Genomic DNA, 20,726 nt, shown 5'->3' with positions numbered 1-20,726 from the left:
AACTCTTGAAATGGTTAAAAAGGAAAGACACTCTAGATAGCCTGCACTGAGAATTGACTGTCATGATGACGTGTCAATGATTATTTGCTCTCATTTTTCAGGAGTGGTACTGCTTGCGGTTGAAGCTGGTAGAAATCCACCTTCACGTCCTCCACTCACCTTCACTCGTGGCCAGTGGATATTTTGTGGCCGCAGGCAAGAACTGCCATCGAGGACCTGCATAATGACCCTGGCATGCCAGAGGTGGTTTGGAAGCAGCACAGCAATTTGACCATCCCTTTCCTCTATGTTGGTTTTAGGGGTGCAGAATTGCTTCTCGTTCGTGAACGGACTGTCGCCGGATATCAGAGTCCCCATATTTTCAAGATATGTTTTAGCCATGTTGGCTTATTTTTATGTTATTTTCCAAGTGTGTCGCACCTAACCGCACAGTAGTGTGGTGCCATGCGTATTTGTGGCTGTGAATGGGGCTGTTTTTAATAGACGTGTGTAGGTGCAACAACGTTTTCATCATGGTACCTGCGCACATCTACATAGGGCATTGCATTTCTTTGCTGTGCTGGAAAATGTGTGTTCTTGCATGCGTTTCTGCACCACCAATGGTGTGAACAAGTCCTAAGGGCTGGTTCACACTATAGAAACAGTCTAGATGTGTTCCTGATGGGTTTTTTTCATGCCCTTTTGGCATGCATGTTTAGTGTGTTCCAGTACATTTTGGATGCGTTTTGGACATGTTTACATTGCATTTTTATATCCCTTCCACTTATTTTTTTCTATTTTCTTTGTATTCAATGTAGTTAGGGACATGTGCGTTTTAGTACATTCAAGGACGTTTCAATGTGTTCCAGTACAGTTCTGTGCAGAAACAATGCAGCGTGGTCAACTTTGTTTACAGCACCTGCAATGCACTGAAAATGCAAGTGCTGATGTGAACTATGACATTGACAACCATATAACCTTCTTTCTGTGCGTTTGTGATGCCGAAAAAGCAACTGAAACACATGTAGTGTGAACTGGCCCTAAAGGTTATTAGAGGTCAGGGAACGGGACTGACCAGGAATTGTGAATTCAATCAGACTAGTGGTGAGATGCAATCAGCAATCGTATAATAATGTGAGATCTGAGCTGTAGCTGATAGAAAATGAGACACATTCACTTGATCAGTAAATAGATAGTTAAAGAGTGGGGCGGTGATCCATAGATTTGCATATGGGACAGGTGATGACGGGGTGGGGGAGGGGGTCAAGTTGTATAAGGAGACAGATTTAAAAGAGAAAAATGTTACAATGAAATATACACGGCATGAAACTTGCACATTTCCTAATTGGCAGAAGAGTACATTCATCCACTTTCTAGTCATTAGGCAAAATCATAATTGTTTGATCAATATTCCTGGCACTGACACAACCCAGAAAATTGATCTCCATTTTTTAGGATGTAGCCATGACTGGGATTAGAACCCATGACCCAAGTGCTGTAAGTTCTGAGCTCTAACCACTAAACCACTGTGGGAGACAGTTTGATTTATAATGTAGAATAGTTCCATTGTTTGAAAATGATAAAGCGAGCGCTGGTCAAATGATATAGACTAGTAAAATGGTATTACACAAGATAAATATAACCACGAACAGTAGTGCATGAACTCGTGAAAGGTCATCCACCCCTGTGACAGTGTACTACACTATTGAGCACCTTTCTGGCTCCTGTGGCTGAGCTAATTCCTCCCCAGGACCATTTGGGCACCCACCCTGATGGATGGATGGATGGAGCTGGATGACTAACCCATAACTGCCAGCATACCGCTGCACCCCCAGATGTGTGATGTGTATAACCCATACACATTAATACTTTTGTTCTGGTGAGTGTAGACCAGTCCCAAGGGTGGTTTACCTTTCACGAGTTCATGCACTACTGTCCGTCACGGAGAGACCACACGTGCCATTCATAGGCACTCTCTGAGTTGGTACTCTCACACGAAGGACATTCCATTATTCAGGAATGATTCTATGAACTTATTTTAGCACCATTTATAATATTACATCATTGTTGCAATTCTTTGCACTTTTTGGTTTTTACATGCGTTCATTATTGATCACATGCATTTATAGCGCTGCACTTGTCTTTACCATAGAATAGTTACGTGATTAAAGAGAATGAAGATATATAATTATATTGGGAAATTAGAAGTATATAAATTATTTGAGATATAAGTGTGTAAATGTTTAACATTTGAGTACAGAATGTATGACATTCATTAGTAAATGCATTAGTTTCCTGATCATTTTGGAGACACAGCAAGAAAATAAATAGAAGAAAATAGAAAATTCTAATACAGGTGTACAGGTGTATTTATTACATTCTAAGAATTCTTTTGCCATCATGAAAACGCCAATGTTAATAAAGCCCGCGCTTGTGCGCCATCTAGCGAACATATCCGATATTGCACCTAAAAATGTGCCAGTGATAGCAAAGTAGTCAATCGTCAATGAGCTTGCTAGACGCTGGTCAGACGACTGATTGATTGACCGGAGTCTGCCTGAATGGTCAGTCTCTGCTATTACACTCACATCTTAGTGAATCAGGGCCCAACTGTCTGCAGAGTCAATAGCTAAAGACCTCCAAGCTTCATGTGGGTTTCAGAATAGCACAACAGTGTATAGAGAGCTTCATGGAATGGGTTTCCATGGCCGAGCAGCTGCATCCAAGCCTTACATCACCAAGAGCAATGCAAAGCGTCAGATGCAGCGGTGTAAAGCACACCACCACTGGACTCTAGAGCAGTGGAGACATGTTCTCTGGGGTGACGAATCACGCTTCTCTGGTTATCCGATGGTCATGTCTGGGTTTGGCGGGTTGTCAGGAGAACGGTACTTGCCTGACTGCATTATGCCAAGTGTAAAGTTTGGTGGAGGGGGGATTATGGTGTGTGGTTGTATTTCAGGGGTTGGGCTTGGCCCCTTAGTTCCAGTGAAGGGAACTCTTAAGGCATCAGCATGCCAAGACATTTTGGACAATTTCATGCTCCCAACTTTATAGGAACAGTTTGGGGGTGGCCCCTTCCTGTTCCAACATGACTGCGCACCAGTGCACAAAGCAAGGTCCATAAAGACATTGATAAGCGAGTTTGGGGTGGAGGAACTTGACTGGCCTGCACAGAGTCCTGATCTCAACCTGATAGAACACCTTTGGGATGAATTAGAGAGGAGACTGTGAGCCAGGCCTTCTTGTCCGACATCAGTGCCTGGCCTCACAAATGCACTTCTGGAAGAATGGTCAAACATTCCCATAGACACACTCCTAAACCTTGTGGACAGCCTTCCCAGAAGAGTTGAAGCTGTTAGGGTGCGCAAAGGGTGCGCCAACTCAATACTGAACGATATGGACTAAGATTGGCCATACACTATACAATTTTCCATCCAATTTCCTACCTTCATTTATATAGTGCAAGGAAAAAAGAATGAGTGAGCGCTAAAGCCAGTGAGCAGCTAAACACCAAAAACCTCCAAAAATGAACAATAAAATAGCAGGGTGTAGCGCTTAAAAGTTGATAATCATGATAAGATAAAAGAAACCATACATCATGTAACATGTCAAGCCTACTCAGCAGCTTATGAACATGATAAAAAACATCAATGTATTAAATGACAGTTCTAAAAAACAAGTGACATAGTGATATAGTGCAAATGCATATAAATAAGTGTATTGAGTCACTAATCGGTGACTCGCCATGTGCACGGTGTCAGGTATAAGTTCAAATATTAAGGTGTCTAAAGGTCTTCCGGGTCCAAATGATTGGTGATAAGGAAAAGTGTAAAGACTGTGAACACACCAGATGTGCAATCACACTGCGCATTTAGAGATATCAATCTCAAAGGACCAGGGTGTCCCCTTTAAAGGTCTGGTCAGGTCTGGAGCCCCTCTTAAATTGGCATCCGCTGCCCATGGATGGCTCGCCTCCATGAGTGTTATCATGATCAATATTATTTCTAATATTGATAGCCGCAAGATCTTTGAGTACCGTTTCTTTAAATACATTTACGTAGTTATAGGTTTGTGAGGGGGGGGTTGAATAAAGATGCGTTACGTAAGTTAGAGTAAGATACGTTTGCACTAAGTCACTTTGTCACTTGTTTTTTAGAACTGTCAAAACTTAATACATTGATGTTTTTTATCTTGTTCATAAGCTGCTGAGTAGGCTTGACATGTTACATGATGTATGGTTTCTTTTATCTTATCATGATTATCAAATTTTAAGCCCTACACCCTGCTATTTTATTTTTCATTTTTGGAGGTTTTTGGTACCTTTTGGTGTTTAGCTGCTCACTGATTTTTAGCGCTCACTCATTCTTTTTTTATTGTTTATTCATTTTACCAACTTAGTTGAGCTGCTTTTAGTCCAACATGGCTGACGTATTTGAAATCAGGTCTAGGAGAACTGATATATCTGATGATGTCTTCACTATATAGCAAGATTCAGATGATATTAAGGGGCTATTCATACGCCTACGCAATTTAACCTCATCTGAAATCAGACCCCTCTGGGACATCTCATTCCTAGATAGATATATCAAGGAGCAGATGGTCCCACGATCATTAAGATGGGATGTACCCCCAGAGAATGAGGATGTTAACTGTTCCTCTTAGTGGTACCAATTTTTTAATTCCGCTGGTCACGTAAGAATCCCCATACATGGACTGGACCTATACAACGTCGGGTAAGAAATACTAGTCAATATAGATCACCCATGAGACAACAATCCAGAATTAATTATAACATACCCACTCAGAATTACTATGAACCATTACAATCTATAACAGATAACAATATTGGTTCTAGGAATAATGAATGGTATTCTAAACAAGGTTATAGAGATAACCGACAGATGAAATCTGGACAATATCAAGGACACTCCAACTCTTACAACAATTATACCCCCAATACAGATCGGCTTCCACCGAATAATTATGGGGGCGCACAATTCAGACAATAGTTGGAGAAATTCAGGTCCAAAGACACCATCCCAACAGTATAGAATTAATAATACTTGTTCATTCTCTAGAAATAACACAGGCCATCCACCTCCTAGAGACACTTATCCTACTGAGAGACAAACCATTAACCCCGCACCAAGGCATTTTTTAGGGGAGGGACGTGGACGAAAGAGAAGCGTCCAAGCAGAGGAAAGAGGGGAGGCAAGAGGACAAATAAATTTAAAAAAACGGAAAATGTAATAGGGAAATGTATATTTAATTTAAGCAATAGGGAACTTTCCTCACAGGAGTTAAATCTACTTGATAAAGGATTGAAGTTTGCGCCCAACAATAAGTTGGACAAATTCCGTACGTTTATAGACATAACAAATTCGTGAGACAAATCTCATTGAAAAATACTTTGAGTAACCCTATCTTGCATAATGCTCCTACAGGATCCTCTTACTCTAACTTACATTACGCATCTTTATTCAACCCCCCCTCACAAACCTATAACTACGTAAATGTATTTAAAGGAACGGTACTCAAAGATCTCGCGGCTATCAATATTAGAAATAATATTGATCATGATAATACTCAAAAAGCTATTAACTCTCTTTTAGACAAAAAATATTTGGTCATACGCCCCGCAGACAAGGGTGGGGGCGTGTTAATAATGAACAAGGATGATTATGTTAAGGAGGTATACAACTTTCTTGGAGATGCAGAAACATAACTACGTAACGATCCTCTTAACCTATATAAAAGATCTCTGAAAACTCTGATAACTAAAGGTTATCAAGACAAAATAATTAATAAAAAAGAGAAGGAATTTTTGTGTCCTTCGGTCCCCAGATTACCAGTGATGTACATTCTCCCCAAAATGCATAAGAACCCTACAAATCCCCCCGGTTGACCAATTATTAGTGGTATTGGGTCGTTGTGTTCTAGAGCAGGGGAGTACATTGATTTCTTTCTGCAACCACTGGTATGCAAAACCCCTTCTTACTTGAAGGACACTAAGAAGGTTCTTCAAGATTTGAGAGATCTATCTATTGAATCAAACACGTTTCTTGTTACAGCTGACGTTACGTCGCTGTATACTAGTATCGACCATACACATGGTATGCAGGCGGTAGTCTTTTATCTAGACAATTATAGTGACTTGCCCATTTTACAACAACCTTTCATATTATCTCTTTTAGATTTCGCAATGACCAGAAATTACTTTTGGTTTGATGGGAAGTTTTATTTACAGACAAAAGGAGTTGCAATGGGAGCGCAATTTGCTCCCAGCCTTGCCAATTTATTCATGGCCAGGTGGGAGGATGATTCTTTTATGCAAGGGATTGGCCAGAATAATTTTTTTATAGAAGATATATTGACGATATTTTACTCATTTGGAAAGGGGATGAGCAAGCATTAATTAATTTTTTCGGCACATTGAATAATAATACACTCAACATTAAACTCACTTACGAATACAGCACCACTAATGTTAACTTTTTAGATTTAACATTACACAATTCAGAAGGAGCTATAATCACATCCTCCTACTTTAAAGAAACAGATCGCAACAGTTATATTCCTGTTAATAGTTGCCAATACCCTCGCTGGCTTTCAAACATCACAAAAGGCCAATTTTTGAGAATTTGCAGGAATTGATACGTATTTACGTGCACCAGTCTTGATACGTATTTTTCACAGGCCACTATTCTGAAGGACAGATTTATTGAGAAAAGTTATGAGGAATCTGCCCTCATACAAACAACGCGAACAGTGGCTGATATGGATAGGAACACATTGTTGGCTAATAATCCGAAGCCTAAACAATCAAGAATTTGTCTGTTCGTGACTACTTTTTCTACACAATATAAGACTATCACGAAAATTATTAATAATAATTGGAAGATTCTTATGGCAGAGCCTGTTTTAGCTAACATCTTGCCAACCAAACCAGAGGTCACATTCAGAAGGGCTTGCCCTCTGAGGAATAAAATAGCCCCAAATATAGTTGACCCTCCTACACAGATGTCCTTTTTTAATAGCATGAAAGGATTTTACCCGTGCAACAAATGTGTTATTTGTACGTGCAATAATCAAAGGAAGAGGAAGGTTGATACATTTACCTCTTCAACCACAGGGAAAGTTTATAACATTGATAGTTTTATATCTTGTATGAGCAGATATGTGGTGTATCTCTTACAGTGCCCTTGCAATAGGCAAATATATTAGCCGTACGACGAGAAGGTTACGTGATCGATTACGAGAGTACGTTTATAATATAAAGAGAGGTTTCAAAGAACATTCACTCTCAAAGCATTATCGCTTACATCATAACAGAGACCCCTCGTCCTTAAAATTTATGGGGATAGACATAGTACATACCCATTGGAGAGGTACAAATAAAAAAAAGAGCAGTATCTCAAATGGAGTCAAGATGGATTTACGAGATAGGCTCCATGTACCCCAAAGGTCTTAATGTGGACATGGACATTAACTGTTTCATTGATAACAGCTAACTATCCATCCACTTTTATTGATTTCAGTATTTTTTCTGATTTATTTTATATCCACATTTTATCACCAATGTTATTGGCTTTTATGCTCTCCTTTTTATGCATTTTATGCATCTTAGACGCATTTCTTGCATTCTATTGCCTCCATTTTTATCTTAGTTTTATTTCTGGTCATTGCGATTTTATTTTACTTTATTTTATTTTGGTCATTGCGAATTTTATGCATTCATATTTTTTACATTTATGTCTATTTTATTCTATAATCTTACCTATTTTATTCTATTAAAATTGTATGTGTATTTTAAACTTTATTTACATTTTGTTGTTTCGCAAAATTATACTATGAACAGAAATGTTTTTTATTATTTTATATTTTGTATTTGTGGCCAGTTATATATCTTTGTCATATTTATTTCTCATATATCTTATGCACTTTATATTTGCAATACATTTATTTATAATGACAGGGTTTCATCGTGATCCCTGCCGCTACATTAGTTTGCCATGTATTGTATGCCTTCAGATTTGTAATCCGTTATGGTAATCCATTATGGCTATATATTCACAACATATGCGCAAACATGTTCTCAATTGAACATTCATATGTTAATTACTTTCCCTGGTGATCTAGTTTTTACTGCTAGATCTTTCACCCCTTTCCATGCACGGCACCTATCGCATGTGCTGGGACTTCAGCTACGCTTAAATGGCGCCTGAGTATGAGCAACTGCACTATAACAAGTGGCGGCCGTGTAATGCGCAGGCGCCGCTTTTTCTATATCAACTCCGTCTCATATACGGCGCTCGTGCATGCGCCATATACGCCTGGCATATGGACAACATTCTTTCGCAAAATGGCGGCCGCATAAACGCGCAGGTGCCATTCTATTTAAAGCACAAGCATAGCGTCCTCTGGCTGTATGCAGACCCCCTATGAGTACGTGCCATCACAAGAAACGCGTCAGAGAGGGGCTACAGCACTAGGATGCCACGCTGCAGGCACCATATCGGTCCCGCCAGCCATCTTGGATCACCATACTGGTCAGTGATTTATTTGTTTATCCATTTGGCTAATAATGGATCCATTTGGCTAATATAGTTGACCCTCCTACACAGATGTCCTTTTTTAATAGCATGAAAGGATTTTACCCGTGCAACAAATGTGTTATTTGTACGTGCAATAATCAAAGGAAGAGGAAGGTTGATACATTTACCTCTTCAACCACAGGGAAAGTTTATAACATTGATAGTTTTATATCTTGTATGAGCAGATATGTGGTAGACATATCTATTAAAGCACAAACATAGCGTCCTCTGGCTGTATGCATGACGTGTATGCATGACGCGTCCTCTGGCTGTATGCATGACGTGTATGCATGACATGCCATCACAAGAAACGCGTCAGAGAGGGGCTACAGCACTAGGATGCCACGCTGCAGGCACCATATCGGTCCCGCCAGCCATCTTGGATCACCATACTGGTCAGTGATTTATTTGTTTATCCATTTGGCTAATAAAGCACTCTCTGTTCATACAGTATCGCGCTATTGGCCTTCTTTTTTTTGAGCTCCTACTATCCACAGAGGAGGCGAGCCATCCATGGGCAGCGGAAGTCGATTTAAGGGGGGCTCCAGACCTGACCTTTAACCACTTGCCTACCAGGCACTTATACCCCCTTATTTACCAGGCCAATTTTCAGCTTTCAGCGCTGCCGCACTTTGATTGACAATTGCGCGGTCATGCAACATTGTACCCATATGAAATTTTGATCATTTTTTTCTCACAAATAGAGCTTTCTTTTGGTGGTATTTAATTGCTGCTGGGCACTTTACTTTTTGCGCTATAAACAAAAAAATGTGCAAAAAATTTGAAAAAAAAAAAGTTTCTTTGTTTCTATTATAACATTTTTCAAACAGGTAATTTTTCTCCTTCACTGATGTGTGTTGATGAGGCAGCACTGATGAGCACTGATAGGCGGCACTGATGGGCACTGATAGGCAGCACTAAAGGGCACTGATAGGCAGTACTAATGAGGTGTCACGGATAGGCGGCACTGATAGGTGACACTGATGATGGGTACTGATAGACGGCACTGACTCGCATCACTGCTGGGCACTGACTGGTGGCACTGACTGGCAGCACTGCTGGGCTGCACTGGTGGGTGGCACTGGTGGGCAGCACTGGTGGGTGGGCACAGGTGGGTGGCACTGCTGGGCACAGGTAGGTGGCACTTCTGGGCACAGGTGTGTGACACTGCAGAGTGGCACAGGTGGGTGCATTGCTGGGCACAGGTGGGTGCATTGCTGGGCACAGGTGGGTGATCTGCTGGGCACAGGTGGGCGGAGCTAGTGGGCGCACTGCTGGGCACAGGTGGGCGGAACTTGTGGGTGGCACTGCTGGGCACCGATCATCAGGGCACTGATCATCAGTGCCCTGATGATCGGTGCCAATCCTCGCTCTGACAACTGCCGGTTCTCGGCAGTACTTTCCTCACGATCTGACAGCGTGAGGAAAGTGCAGCCGAGAACCAGCAATTGCATTTCCCTGTGATCAGCGTGTCATTGGACACCGCTGATCACGTGGTAAAAGGCCGCTGTGATTGGCCTTTTTACCACATCACGTCTCCGTAGGACACAGCGATCACGGAGATCGCCGGGTGCGCGCCCCCTGGGGTGCGCAGGAGAGCGCGTTCTGGGAGGACGTCATATGACGTCCACCCAGAACTGGCCGGCCGCAGTGCAGCCGTCATTCGGCTATCTGCGGTTGGCAACTAGTTAAAGGGGACACCCTGGTCCTTTGAGATTGATATCTCTAAATGCGCAGTGTGATTGCACATCTGGTGTGTTCGCAGTCTTTACACTTTTCCTTATCACCAATCATTTGGACCAGGAAGACTTTTAGGCACCTTAATATTTGGACTTATACCTGACACCGTGCACATGGCGAGTCACCGATTAGTGACTCAGTACACTTATTTATATGCGTTTGCACTATGTCACTTGTTTTTTAGAACTGCCATTTAAAACATTGATGTTTTTTATCATGTTCATAAGCTGCTGAGTAGGCTTGACATGTTCCCTGATGTATGGTTTCTTTTATCTTATCATGATTATCAACTTTTAAGTGCTACACCCTGCTATTTTATTATATGTGCAAGACCCGCCTAATTGGATAAAAGTGAAAGTGTTGTTTAGGTCTGACCTCATATTATATGGTTTTTGGTAAATCTAAAGCAAAATTCTCAAGAGAAATGTACAACGTATGGCCAGCCGTAGTCTGGGATGCCATTGCAGTTCATGTGCGTGTAAAGGTAGGTGTCCTAATACTTTTGTCCATATAGTGTATTAGTCTGTAGACTCCGGATCTCCCGCGCTTTGCAGACAGCTGACTCTTTAGCCCCACCCTCAAGCCCTCCCTTTCTCTAGCATCCCCTTGCACACCGAACGTCACCGCTTACCGAGCTTTCACGAACACACCCAGGGGCTGAAACAGCTGCTACCTGTACAGCCAATCAGCTGTCATTCCCACGTTCTACCCTCGTGTGCGTCACATGTCTCCTACCGGCATTGCTTCTCATTGGCACCGCCTTTTCGCCAGTCACATCCAATGAGTAGCCGGCGCCTCTCTGGTGCGCGGGACGTGTGAGGTCAGGGCGCTAAGCTAGCTGGAAGTCCTCCGTAGCCCCGCCCCTTCTAGTCAGCGCTCCGGCCCGCGCTCAGTCTCGCGCCCTCTCTGTCTCTCCCTCTTTCCCCCCTGTGTGTGTGTGGAGCTGTGGACATGGCGGCCGAGCAGCAGCAGTTCTATCTGCTCCTGACTAACCTGCTAAGCCCGGACAACGGCGCCAGGAAACAGGCCGAGGTGAGCCGTAGGGCCCTGGAGGGAATGTGCTGGGTAGAGCGTCCACTGCGCCGGTGTGAATATGTCCCTGGTCGGAGTGCGGCCCACGTGTGAGCAGCACTCCCCAGCTAGTGCTGGGCCCGGCAGCCGGCTCCTCCCTCCCCCATAGGCTATGTACCTATGGGAACATAAAGCTTCCTCCCTGCCACCTGTTACCCGACTCCCCTCATTCTGGTATGATCACTGCATGTGCTCTCTGCGGTCCAGTGTCCTCCTCTATGCGGTCCAGTGTCGTCCTTTGCTATAGAGCCCTGGCTTCACCGCTCCCCATGTCATCCTGCAGTCACTACAGAGCAGCAGTCTCTGGAGTTTCCTCATTGATTGGCCAGCTGAAGGGTCACTATTGTGTTCCTCTTTAAGACATAATGGCTGCAGTTGCTCCCCTTCCTTTCACACTAGTCGTCCATCATTTGATGTGTACAAGGACAAAACTTTCTGTATTAGCCTGGGTTCACATATATGCGGTGCGGGATATCGCATGTGAATTGTGCGGTGCGATTGGAGCCATACCTTATGTATGGCTCCAGTTGACCCGCACCGAAAAGGTGTGCAGTACCCTTTTTTGGGTTTGCACTAGAATTGGATCGTATGGGTATTCACACCTATGCGATCCGGTTCTGCACATCACACCGTGTTTTGCGGACCATTTTTGGGGTGTTAATATACACACCTGCAGTGGCGCAATTCTGATGAGTGAGGAGTGAAGTTCCCCTTTTTTTTTTTCTTTTCCCTTTCTGCTCATCTGTTTAGTTTTCAGTTCAGTACCAGAGACACAGCAGGAAGTGAGAGAAGATCTTTTAAAGAAAAGTTAATCTAGGCTTCACATTAGCGTGTCTCCCGCTGTGGTGCGACTTTGATCCAACATTACATTCACTGGGCTAAAGTTGCATTAAAAGTCGCACCAAAGTAGTGCAGGACCTGCTTTCGAGTGTGCAACTTGAAGTCGCACAGATTTGAATGGTACTCATTGGGAAACATGGGTGCGACTTGTCATGTGATTTTGGATGTCACACAAGTGTGAATGAACTATTATATTAAAGACATTTTTTTGCAGGTGAAAAAGTGAATTTATTTTCTAGCACTAAAGCCTATAAAGCATTGTAGCACCTATCAGCAGGTTGCAGGTGCATTATCGATGCACTCTCAGGATAGTGGCTGTTCGTACCTTCTGTACGGCAGGGGGTTACTGAATGGGAGGAAGACTCCGTGAACTACCCAGAGCACTCATCAGTGCCCTCGCAGTTAATTGAGAACTACAAACTGTCAAATGTAGGACTACTTGAAGTTCATTCACAGAATTCTGTGATTGAATGATGCAGCTGTGTGTGTGGTGCTCCGCATGCCCACACTGTTTTTAACTTATGACAGCAGGTAATGGGAGAGGAACCCCCCCCCCCTCCCCCTCCCCCCCCCTTTCCTGCCACTGTCATGGGGAGGGAGAAGTGGAGGCAGGAGCTGAAACATGTTACATGTTCCACCGTAGGTACTGATATAACATGTTCCAACAGTGAACTTATCCTTTAGGCTGCATTCATACTTTCCGCGATTCCAACGTGATCTATAATAGTGGCAAAACGCACCATGCACGTTTGGGTGCCATTCATTCTTAACTGGTTCCCCGCCGCCCTATAGCAGAACTATTGCTACAGGGTGGCAGGGCTTCTTAAAAACAAGTATATATACATGTGATTTTTCATTTCCGGGTAGGGGGCCCGCAACGCTCTAACCGCACCGCCATTGGCGGCTCAAGCTGTTGATCACTGGGTCCCGGCCGGAGATTCCCCGGCCGGCACCTTGCAATCGCCGAGGAACAGTGAAAGGGGAGAGGTCTGTGTGTAAACACAGATCTCCTCTGTCAGCACTGACATGCTGCTTTGTATTGCTCTACAATTGCATAGCAGAGCAATACAAAGCAGTTTGTTTCCCTAGTAAAACACACACAACGCATGGTAAAACAGCACACAGTTAACCCCTTGATTGCCCCAGATGTAACACCTTCCTGCCCAATGCCATTAGTACAGTGTCAGTGCTTTTTATTAGCACTGTATTAGTGTCACTGGGGATATCAGTGACAGTACCCCATCCTCCCCCAGTGTCAGAATGCCCCCCGCAGTCCCGTTATAAGTTGCTGATTGCCGCCATAACTTGTATAAATAAAGTAACTAAAAATTTACTGCCATTTGTAGACGCTATAACTTTCACGCAAACCAATTAATTTACACGTATTGGGATATTTTTTTAAAGATGTAGCAGAATACATTTTGAACTAAATTTATGACGAAATTTCATTTTTTTTTTTAAATTTTTACTGGAAATTTTTTATAGCAAATATATATTTTGTTTTTCAGAATTGTCAGTTTTTTTTGTTTGCAGTGCAAAAAATTAAAACCACAGGGGCGATCAGATACCACCAAAAGAAAGCTCTATTTGTGGGGGGAAAATGACTTAAATTTCATTTGAGTGCAGTGTTGCATGATCGCGCAATTGTCAGTTAAAGTAACACAGCTCCATATCGCAAAAAATGGCCTGGTCAGGAATGAAGTAGATCCTCTGGAGGGCAAGTGGTTAATGGCAGCCCAAACGCGATGCAATTTTTAATTATTTTTTTTTCCCGTGCGACAGAATTGTGTGGCAAACCGCATGTGAGCACATCTCGTCACCCAGAAAGGAGCAGGGGTTTCTTTTGGGCGAAAGCTTCGTGCGAGGTGTTTTGCCACACAGCAGTTGCAGCAAAATATCTTCATTTAGGGTGCCTTTGAGAATAAATGGTGCTCAGACACGCGTGGTACTTTTGCTTTGATTAGGGTTCGATTTGGAATCCTTGGCACAATCGATTCAAAATCACCAGGTGTGAATGCAGCCTTCAGGACTTGGTTACACCACTATCTTTGCATTCACTGTGTTTCCACATGCATAATTGCAATGTGTTTGCTGTGCTTTTTTAGTTTTTTGATTTTTTTTTTTTGGAATAGCTTTTTTTTTTTTTTTTGTCTTTATGCACATTCACGAGCAGAAAATCGCAGCATTCTCACTTATACCAGATGCAGTCAGGTGCTTTTTTAAATGCAGCAAAAGCTCTTTACAAATGCTTATGCAAGCAAAATTAATGTAATCCAATGAGCCCAGTTGACACCATTTTCATGTTCTTTAACAAAATGCACCTCAAACGTAATGCAACTTGATAGATTAGAATTAAAAGATAAAAAATTGTTTCAGTTTCACTAAAAATGCACACAGTGAATGCAGAGATTGTGGTGGAAGTGAGCCCTTTATCTAGAGGAAATTCCTTCTATGACAGCTATCACAGGAGCAGATTTCCCCTTACTGCCTGGTCCTGTGACCACTTCAAAATGTTGGATTTCTGTCACCTTCCATCCTGGAGAAAATGGTCACCAATTGGGGGTGAATCTCCCGAACTAGGAAGCATAGAACAATTAAATCTTTTCTGGGGGAGGTGGGCATGTCGAGAGGAGAACTATGACTTGCTGTATCCAAAATTAAGAGCACGAAGAGGTATTTACTGAGGCTGGAGCAGCTGTGCATAGTAACCAGTCACCAACTAGCATTTATTTTTAATGCGTAATCTGAACAAGCTAAGGTTAGAAGCTGGTTGTCTTGCATAGCTGCTCCACTTTTAGTAAGTTCCCCCAAACATCTTTTAGCTTTATGGACATTTTAAAATATAAAAATGTGCTGTATGCTGGAGTGTTTGGTTATTCTTCAAATGCTTCCTCTAAATTATGTGTAGTTTCATAGCAAGGAGTGTTTATGCTGCCACATTACATTACATCTAAAATACATAAACCTCATTTTGCAGAGGAAGACTATTTTGTGATTTAGAATCTTGTTCTTTCACTCTTAAAAGAATATACATCACAATTTTATGATTGGTGTGTCTGCAGCTTTAGACTGGTACTGTCAAACCTGTGTGTTTGTGTTTAGAGGACATTTTGTTATGTTACATGTACATAAGTATTCCCAGCCTTTGCCATGGCACTCAAAATTGAGCTCTGGTGCATCCTGTTCCCACTGATCATCTTTGAGATGTTTCCACAACCTGTGGGAAATTCAGTTGATTGGACATGATTAGGAAAGGCATAACCCTGTCTATATAAGGTCCCACAGATAACCGTGCATGTCAGAGCACAAACCAAGCCATGAAGTCCAAGGAATTGGCCGTAGACCTCCGAGATAGGATCATATCAAGGCACAGATCTGGCGAAAGGTACAGAAAGATTTCTGCAGCATTGAAGGTCCCAATGAGCCCAGTGGCCTCCATCATCTGTAAATGAAAGTTTGGAACCACCAGGAATCTTCCTAGAGTGGGCCGCCTGGCCATTATGAGCGATCGAGGGAGAAGGGCCTTAGCCAGGCAGGTAACCAAGCACCTGATGGTCACTCTGAAAGAGCTCCAGCGTTTCTCTGTGGAGAGAGGCAAACCTTCCAGAAGAACAACCATCCTGCAGCACTCCACCAATCAGGCCTGTATGGTAGAGTGGACAGACGGAAGCCACTCCTCAGTAAAAGGCAAATGGCAGCCCGCCTGGTGTTTGCCAGACGGCACTTGAGGGACTCTGACAATGAGAAACCAAACTCTCCTCAATGCCAAGCGTCATGTCTGGAGGAAACCAGGCACCGCTCACCACCTGGCCAATACCATCCCTACAGTGAAGCATAGTGGTGGGAGCAGGCATGCTGTGGGGATGTTTTTCAATGGCAGGAACTGGGAGACTGAAAGAAAGATGAATACAGCAATGTACAGAGACATCCTTGATGAAAACTTGTTCCAAAGTTCTCTGGGGCGACAGTTCATCTTGCAACAGGATAACGAACCTAAGCACACAGCCCACATAAAGGATTGGCTATGGGCCAACTCTGTGAATGTCCTGGAGTGGCCCAGACTTGAACCCGATTGAACATCTCTGGAGAGATCTGAAAATGGCTGTGCACCGTCGCTCCACATCCAACCTGATGGAGCTTGAGAGGTACTGCAAAGAAGAATGGGAGAAATTGCCCAAGAATGGGTCTGCCAAGCTTGTAGCATCATACTCAAAACAACTTGAGGCTGCAATTGGTGCTAAAGGTGCTTCAACAAAGTATTGAGCAAAGGCTGCAAATACTTATGTAAATTTTATTTTTGATAAATTGCAAAGATTTCAAAAGTAAATTCTTACATGTTGTCATTATGGGGTATTTGTAGAACGTTGAGGAAAAAAATTAATTGAATCCATTTTGGAATAAGTCCTTGTGCACACTGGATGTTTTTACAGCTGCTGTTTTGGCAGTTTTGTTTTTTCTACAGCCAGTAAACTCCCCTGCATGTTATCCTATGTGTCCATGCACACGTAGACTGAAATCAGCATTTTTTGGCTGGGGGGAAAAAACCAGGACTAGTGGGTTTCTAGAGGGGTTTGTTAGCTGTAAAAACGCTCTAACACTTCAAACCGGCATTTTTGGACTTTTTTTGAGCAAACGCTAAAAACCTCAAACGTGAAAAAACGCGGCTAAACGCTAATGAAGAACTCTCTTTTAACGCGACTTCACACAGCTAATGTTACCAGCGTTATTACAACGGCCAGTGTGCATGGAGCCTAAGGCTGTAACTTAACAAAATGTGGTAAAAGTTAAGCACTGAATACTTTCTGGATACACTATAAATGCAGGTAATGATTTTTCAATGGTGCCTTTCACACTACGTTTTCCTGTGTTTAGGTGTGGTCAGTTTAGCTGCATTTACAGAAAATAGAATTCCATGTCTATCCAGGATCTGATTAGACCCTCCTAAAAGCATGTGAATATGGCTAAACCAGGTATAAAGCAGGAAAAAGTGATCTGAGAGGTGTAATAATCATTTATACTTCTTAGACCACTTCTCCTGTGTTTGGAAAAGCTAAATGCAGGACTGTCAGTGTCAATGAAGCCTAAGGCACTATTCACACTGGCAGTGTCAAACCTGCTTTTGTGTTTAAAGGGCTTTTCTAAATGTGTATAAATGTAGGTAATGTTTTTTCAATGGTACCTTTTACACTCTGCATTCAGGTGCAGTCAATTTAGCTGTGTTTAAAGAATAAAAGGATTTAGAGCCTCTTGGGGAAAATTAGAATCTCTAAACTGTAATGCATGTAAATCCAGCTAAACCCATTTTAAAGCAGGGACGTCTAAACACAGTGTTCTGGGAGGCACTTGTTTGTTTATTCTTCATATACTTCCTTGATACCCTTTTCATGCATTTAAGTAAAGCTAAACACAGGAGTGCTGGTGTGAATGTGGTCCTAATGCTTTTTTTCCCTACTTAAGACAAGTAACTTTTTTTTTTTTTTTGTTTATCATAGTGTATGGAAGGGTTAGGGTGGGTTCACATCCTCGCAGTGCGTTTTTTTTTTTTTTCCTGGGTTGTGTTTATGCTCCTTTTTACACACGTTTAGTTTCACTGCCATTAAACTCTTATTAGAATACACATTTTACGAAAGCATGTTCTAATAGTTTTAATGGCAGTGCACCTAAAGGTGCATGAAAAACACAACGCTGAAAAAACTGCACCTCACAGATGTAAACCCAGCCTTGTTATGCAGCTTACCAATTAGATGTGGAGGCTGCATTAGTTTTCTTTTTAACATTCCTTTCCTTTTTCATCTGGTGATCCAGCCAATCTGTTTTTGAACAGAACATGCTCTCCTAAAAATATATCATTTAAGAGTGTTGAGGAAAACCATTTGCCACTGACAGGAGTGCTTAAAATGATCAGCTTCTATTGGTTTTATGTGTAAAATCTTCATCCCAAAAGACAAAAAGCTGTTGTAATTGCTCATAAAATATTAGAGTTAGGCTTCAACTTGTTACGGTATTTAAATCTAGTAAATCGAATGCTCCCTACTCTCCAGACTGACAATGCTGCTGTGCTCCTGGGGGGGGGGATAGTGGAGAAGAAAAACTAATGCAGCCACCCCATCTAAGGATTCGTAAGCTGCAATATATTATATTACACTTTTGGGTTTAGGATGAGGTTACCAATTAGTGTTTTTGAAGTGGTATTTTTATTCCTTAATTTAACACAGTATGTAAATTGTTTAGGCTTGTGAAATACAAGGATGTTTCAGTTCAAGGAGCTTTTCTCAGTTCTTCCTTTTGTTTCTTGGTAAACATTGCCCAGTTCTGGGGGAAACTTTGTTACAGTCCTGTTTAAATTTGGTTAACATTTTATTTATGCATAATCTAGATTTTCAAGTGATCATGTTGCAAAATTAGCGTAAATGTCATTTTAATTTCTAAAGTATTTAGTAATAGATGTGCTACATGAAGGTACTGCACATTTTTACTATCCTCAGCTAAAACTTTTTTCCCGGATGGCAAAGTTCTTTGTTATATCTAAAGCGACCTAATCCTTCTTCAGCAGGGTACATTGTGAAGCTTGGAGGGGAATCCTTGGTTGAATGAATCTGCATTCCAGTGTCTGTTATATGAAATTCTGATTGGCTGCCTGTTTTATCAGTGACATCATAGCAGAGTTCAGCACTTTTCTTTTTGTGGCAGTTAAGAACAAAGACCCAGCACTGCCATCCTCACTTCACTATTTTAGCTGTTCTCATTGTCTCTGGCCAGCTATAGATCACTTACCATCAAAATTACTGTCGGTCATTATTTAAATCTGACTCATTAAGAGAATTCTTCATTGTTAAAGCACACCAGAACTCAACAAATGGGGATTAGGGTTTCATAGCTTTACACATTGGTCTTAATTCTTTTAATGCATGGACTTGAATATTTATTTTTTTACTGTAAAACATTAAAGCCCCTTCAATAGTGGTACTGTGCTTTTCCAGGGTGATATTAGTGAATGAAAACTATTCCCCATTAAATACTATATAACTATCCAAACTGCAGGTGCGCTGCACTTTAAAAAGTCCTGCATGCTGCAACTTTGGAGCAGTTTTTCAAAAGCAAAGTGGATTACACTGCATTTTGAGCACCACAAATTAAAAACACTATTATATTAATTTTTAATATTCGACGCACACTTGCCCATTCATGTCTTTATGCATTATTTTGCTAATAAAATCAGAGCCCAAATTGTGTAGAAGATGAAAATGTATATTTAAGGTAAATTTAAATAGAAAAGTATATGCAAGTTAAATTTACATTCAAGAATGGTTTTGTAATACAAAGGGTTAACACCCTGGCAAACTGTTAACTGGTTTTGAATTAATTTTATGTTGTAGGAAGCCTATGACAGCATCCCTGGGCCATCCAAGATTACTTTCCTTCTGCAAGCAATAAGAAATGCTGGTGCTGCTGAAGAGGTGAGTATTGTCACTGCCAACTGGAAAATCATCCAAGGCAAGCAGAGGGCAAGTAAACTATACTGTAAAAATAACTTTCTACCAACAATAATGTCCTATAGTGAAACCTCAGGCAAGACTGCTAAATGGTTGAAAAACAGGGGAGCCAGAGCTGCAGGATCACATGACCAGGCCAGTTTTTTTTTTTTAAAGGTATACAGATATTTTTAAACACCGTATGCTGGATAGGACAGAGGAGGGGGAGAGATTGATTTATTTATTTTTTTCCAGAATTATCTCTGGTGGCACATGCTCAAGGCTTCATTGTAGATTTACCTAGCTTAGGCTGAACTGTTCTGTAAGCTTTAATGAGTACAATGTCAAATGTCAGTGTCCTGTTTCAATGTTTATAGTAGGTGCATGATACATTTAATCACTTTTAGTAGTGCAAGAAGTGCTGCGACCAGGCAGGTTCAGTGTACAGTAGATGGGATGATGGGTCTCTCTGGCTTCCTGGCCCATTCACTATATGATATACTGTATGACAGAGTGTAGAAAATGGTACTGGGCATAGAATACTACACAGTGGTGTGATGTAACTGGATATGTAGGATCAGTGATTGTATAGAGTAGGGTTTCTCAACCAGGGTTCCATGTGACACTAGGGTTCCTTCAGAGGTTGCTAGGTGTTCCTTGAACAATAAGAGATGTCTGCTTCTCAGACAGGTAACCAATGACAACAATGATCTTTTTAGCTATCTGTAAGGAGGATTCTTCCCAATGACCACAAATGTAAAAAGCATTCTTCCTAATGACCATCACAATATTCTGTGAGCTGTAAATATACATAATTATTAGAAGGGATTCCCTGAAGACAGTTATTTCAAGGGTTCCTCCATATTAAAAAGGTTGAGAGACTGGTATAGAGAAACTACTGGTTTTCTGCTTATATTAATGGAGAAATTATAAAATTAACCCCTTGGCTCCAACACCTCCCGCCCTTTAAGGGTTTCAGAAGCCAGGGGGCAGGGTTTAAGGGTCATGTGACCGAGCGTGATTCACT

The 20,726-nt window shown here is 41.8% G+C and overlaps 1 protein-coding gene and 1 long non-coding RNA gene across 2 annotated transcripts in view; one reads left to right on the top strand and one right to left on the bottom strand.

The window, feature by feature from the left end:
• LOC149460205 (uncharacterized) overlaps positions 1-11,081 on the bottom strand; it is a 45,193-nt gene extending 34,112 nt beyond the window's left edge. Inside the window, exon 1 of the long non-coding RNA XR_016313116.1 lies at positions 10,948-11,081. This is a non-coding gene — a long non-coding RNA (uncharacterized LOC149460205). The remainder of the gene's footprint in view (positions 1-10,947) is intronic.
• Positions 11,082-11,129: 48 nt separating this feature from the next.
• Positions 11,130-20,726, top strand: part of IPO5 (importin 5) — a 97,948-nt gene continuing 88,351 nt past the window's right edge. The window contains exons 1-2 of the mRNA XM_089679977.1: positions 11,130-11,348; positions 19,604-19,684. Of these exons, the coding sequence (XP_089536103.1) occupies positions 11,268-11,348; positions 19,604-19,684 (162 nt within the window). The 5' untranslated portion in view covers positions 11,130-11,267. The remainder of the gene's footprint in view (positions 11,349-19,603; positions 19,685-20,726) is intronic.

Source organism: Staurois parvus, unplaced genomic scaffold (assembly GCF_062004578.1).
Source record: "Staurois parvus isolate SC_StPar_1 unplaced genomic scaffold, SC_StPar_1.0 ptg000233l, whole genome shotgun sequence".
Taxonomy (NCBI): domain Eukaryota; kingdom Metazoa; phylum Chordata; class Amphibia; order Anura; family Ranidae; genus Staurois; species Staurois parvus.
Note: the sequence above shows the minus strand (reverse complement) of the source record. Positions and strands in the feature narration are given on the sequence as shown.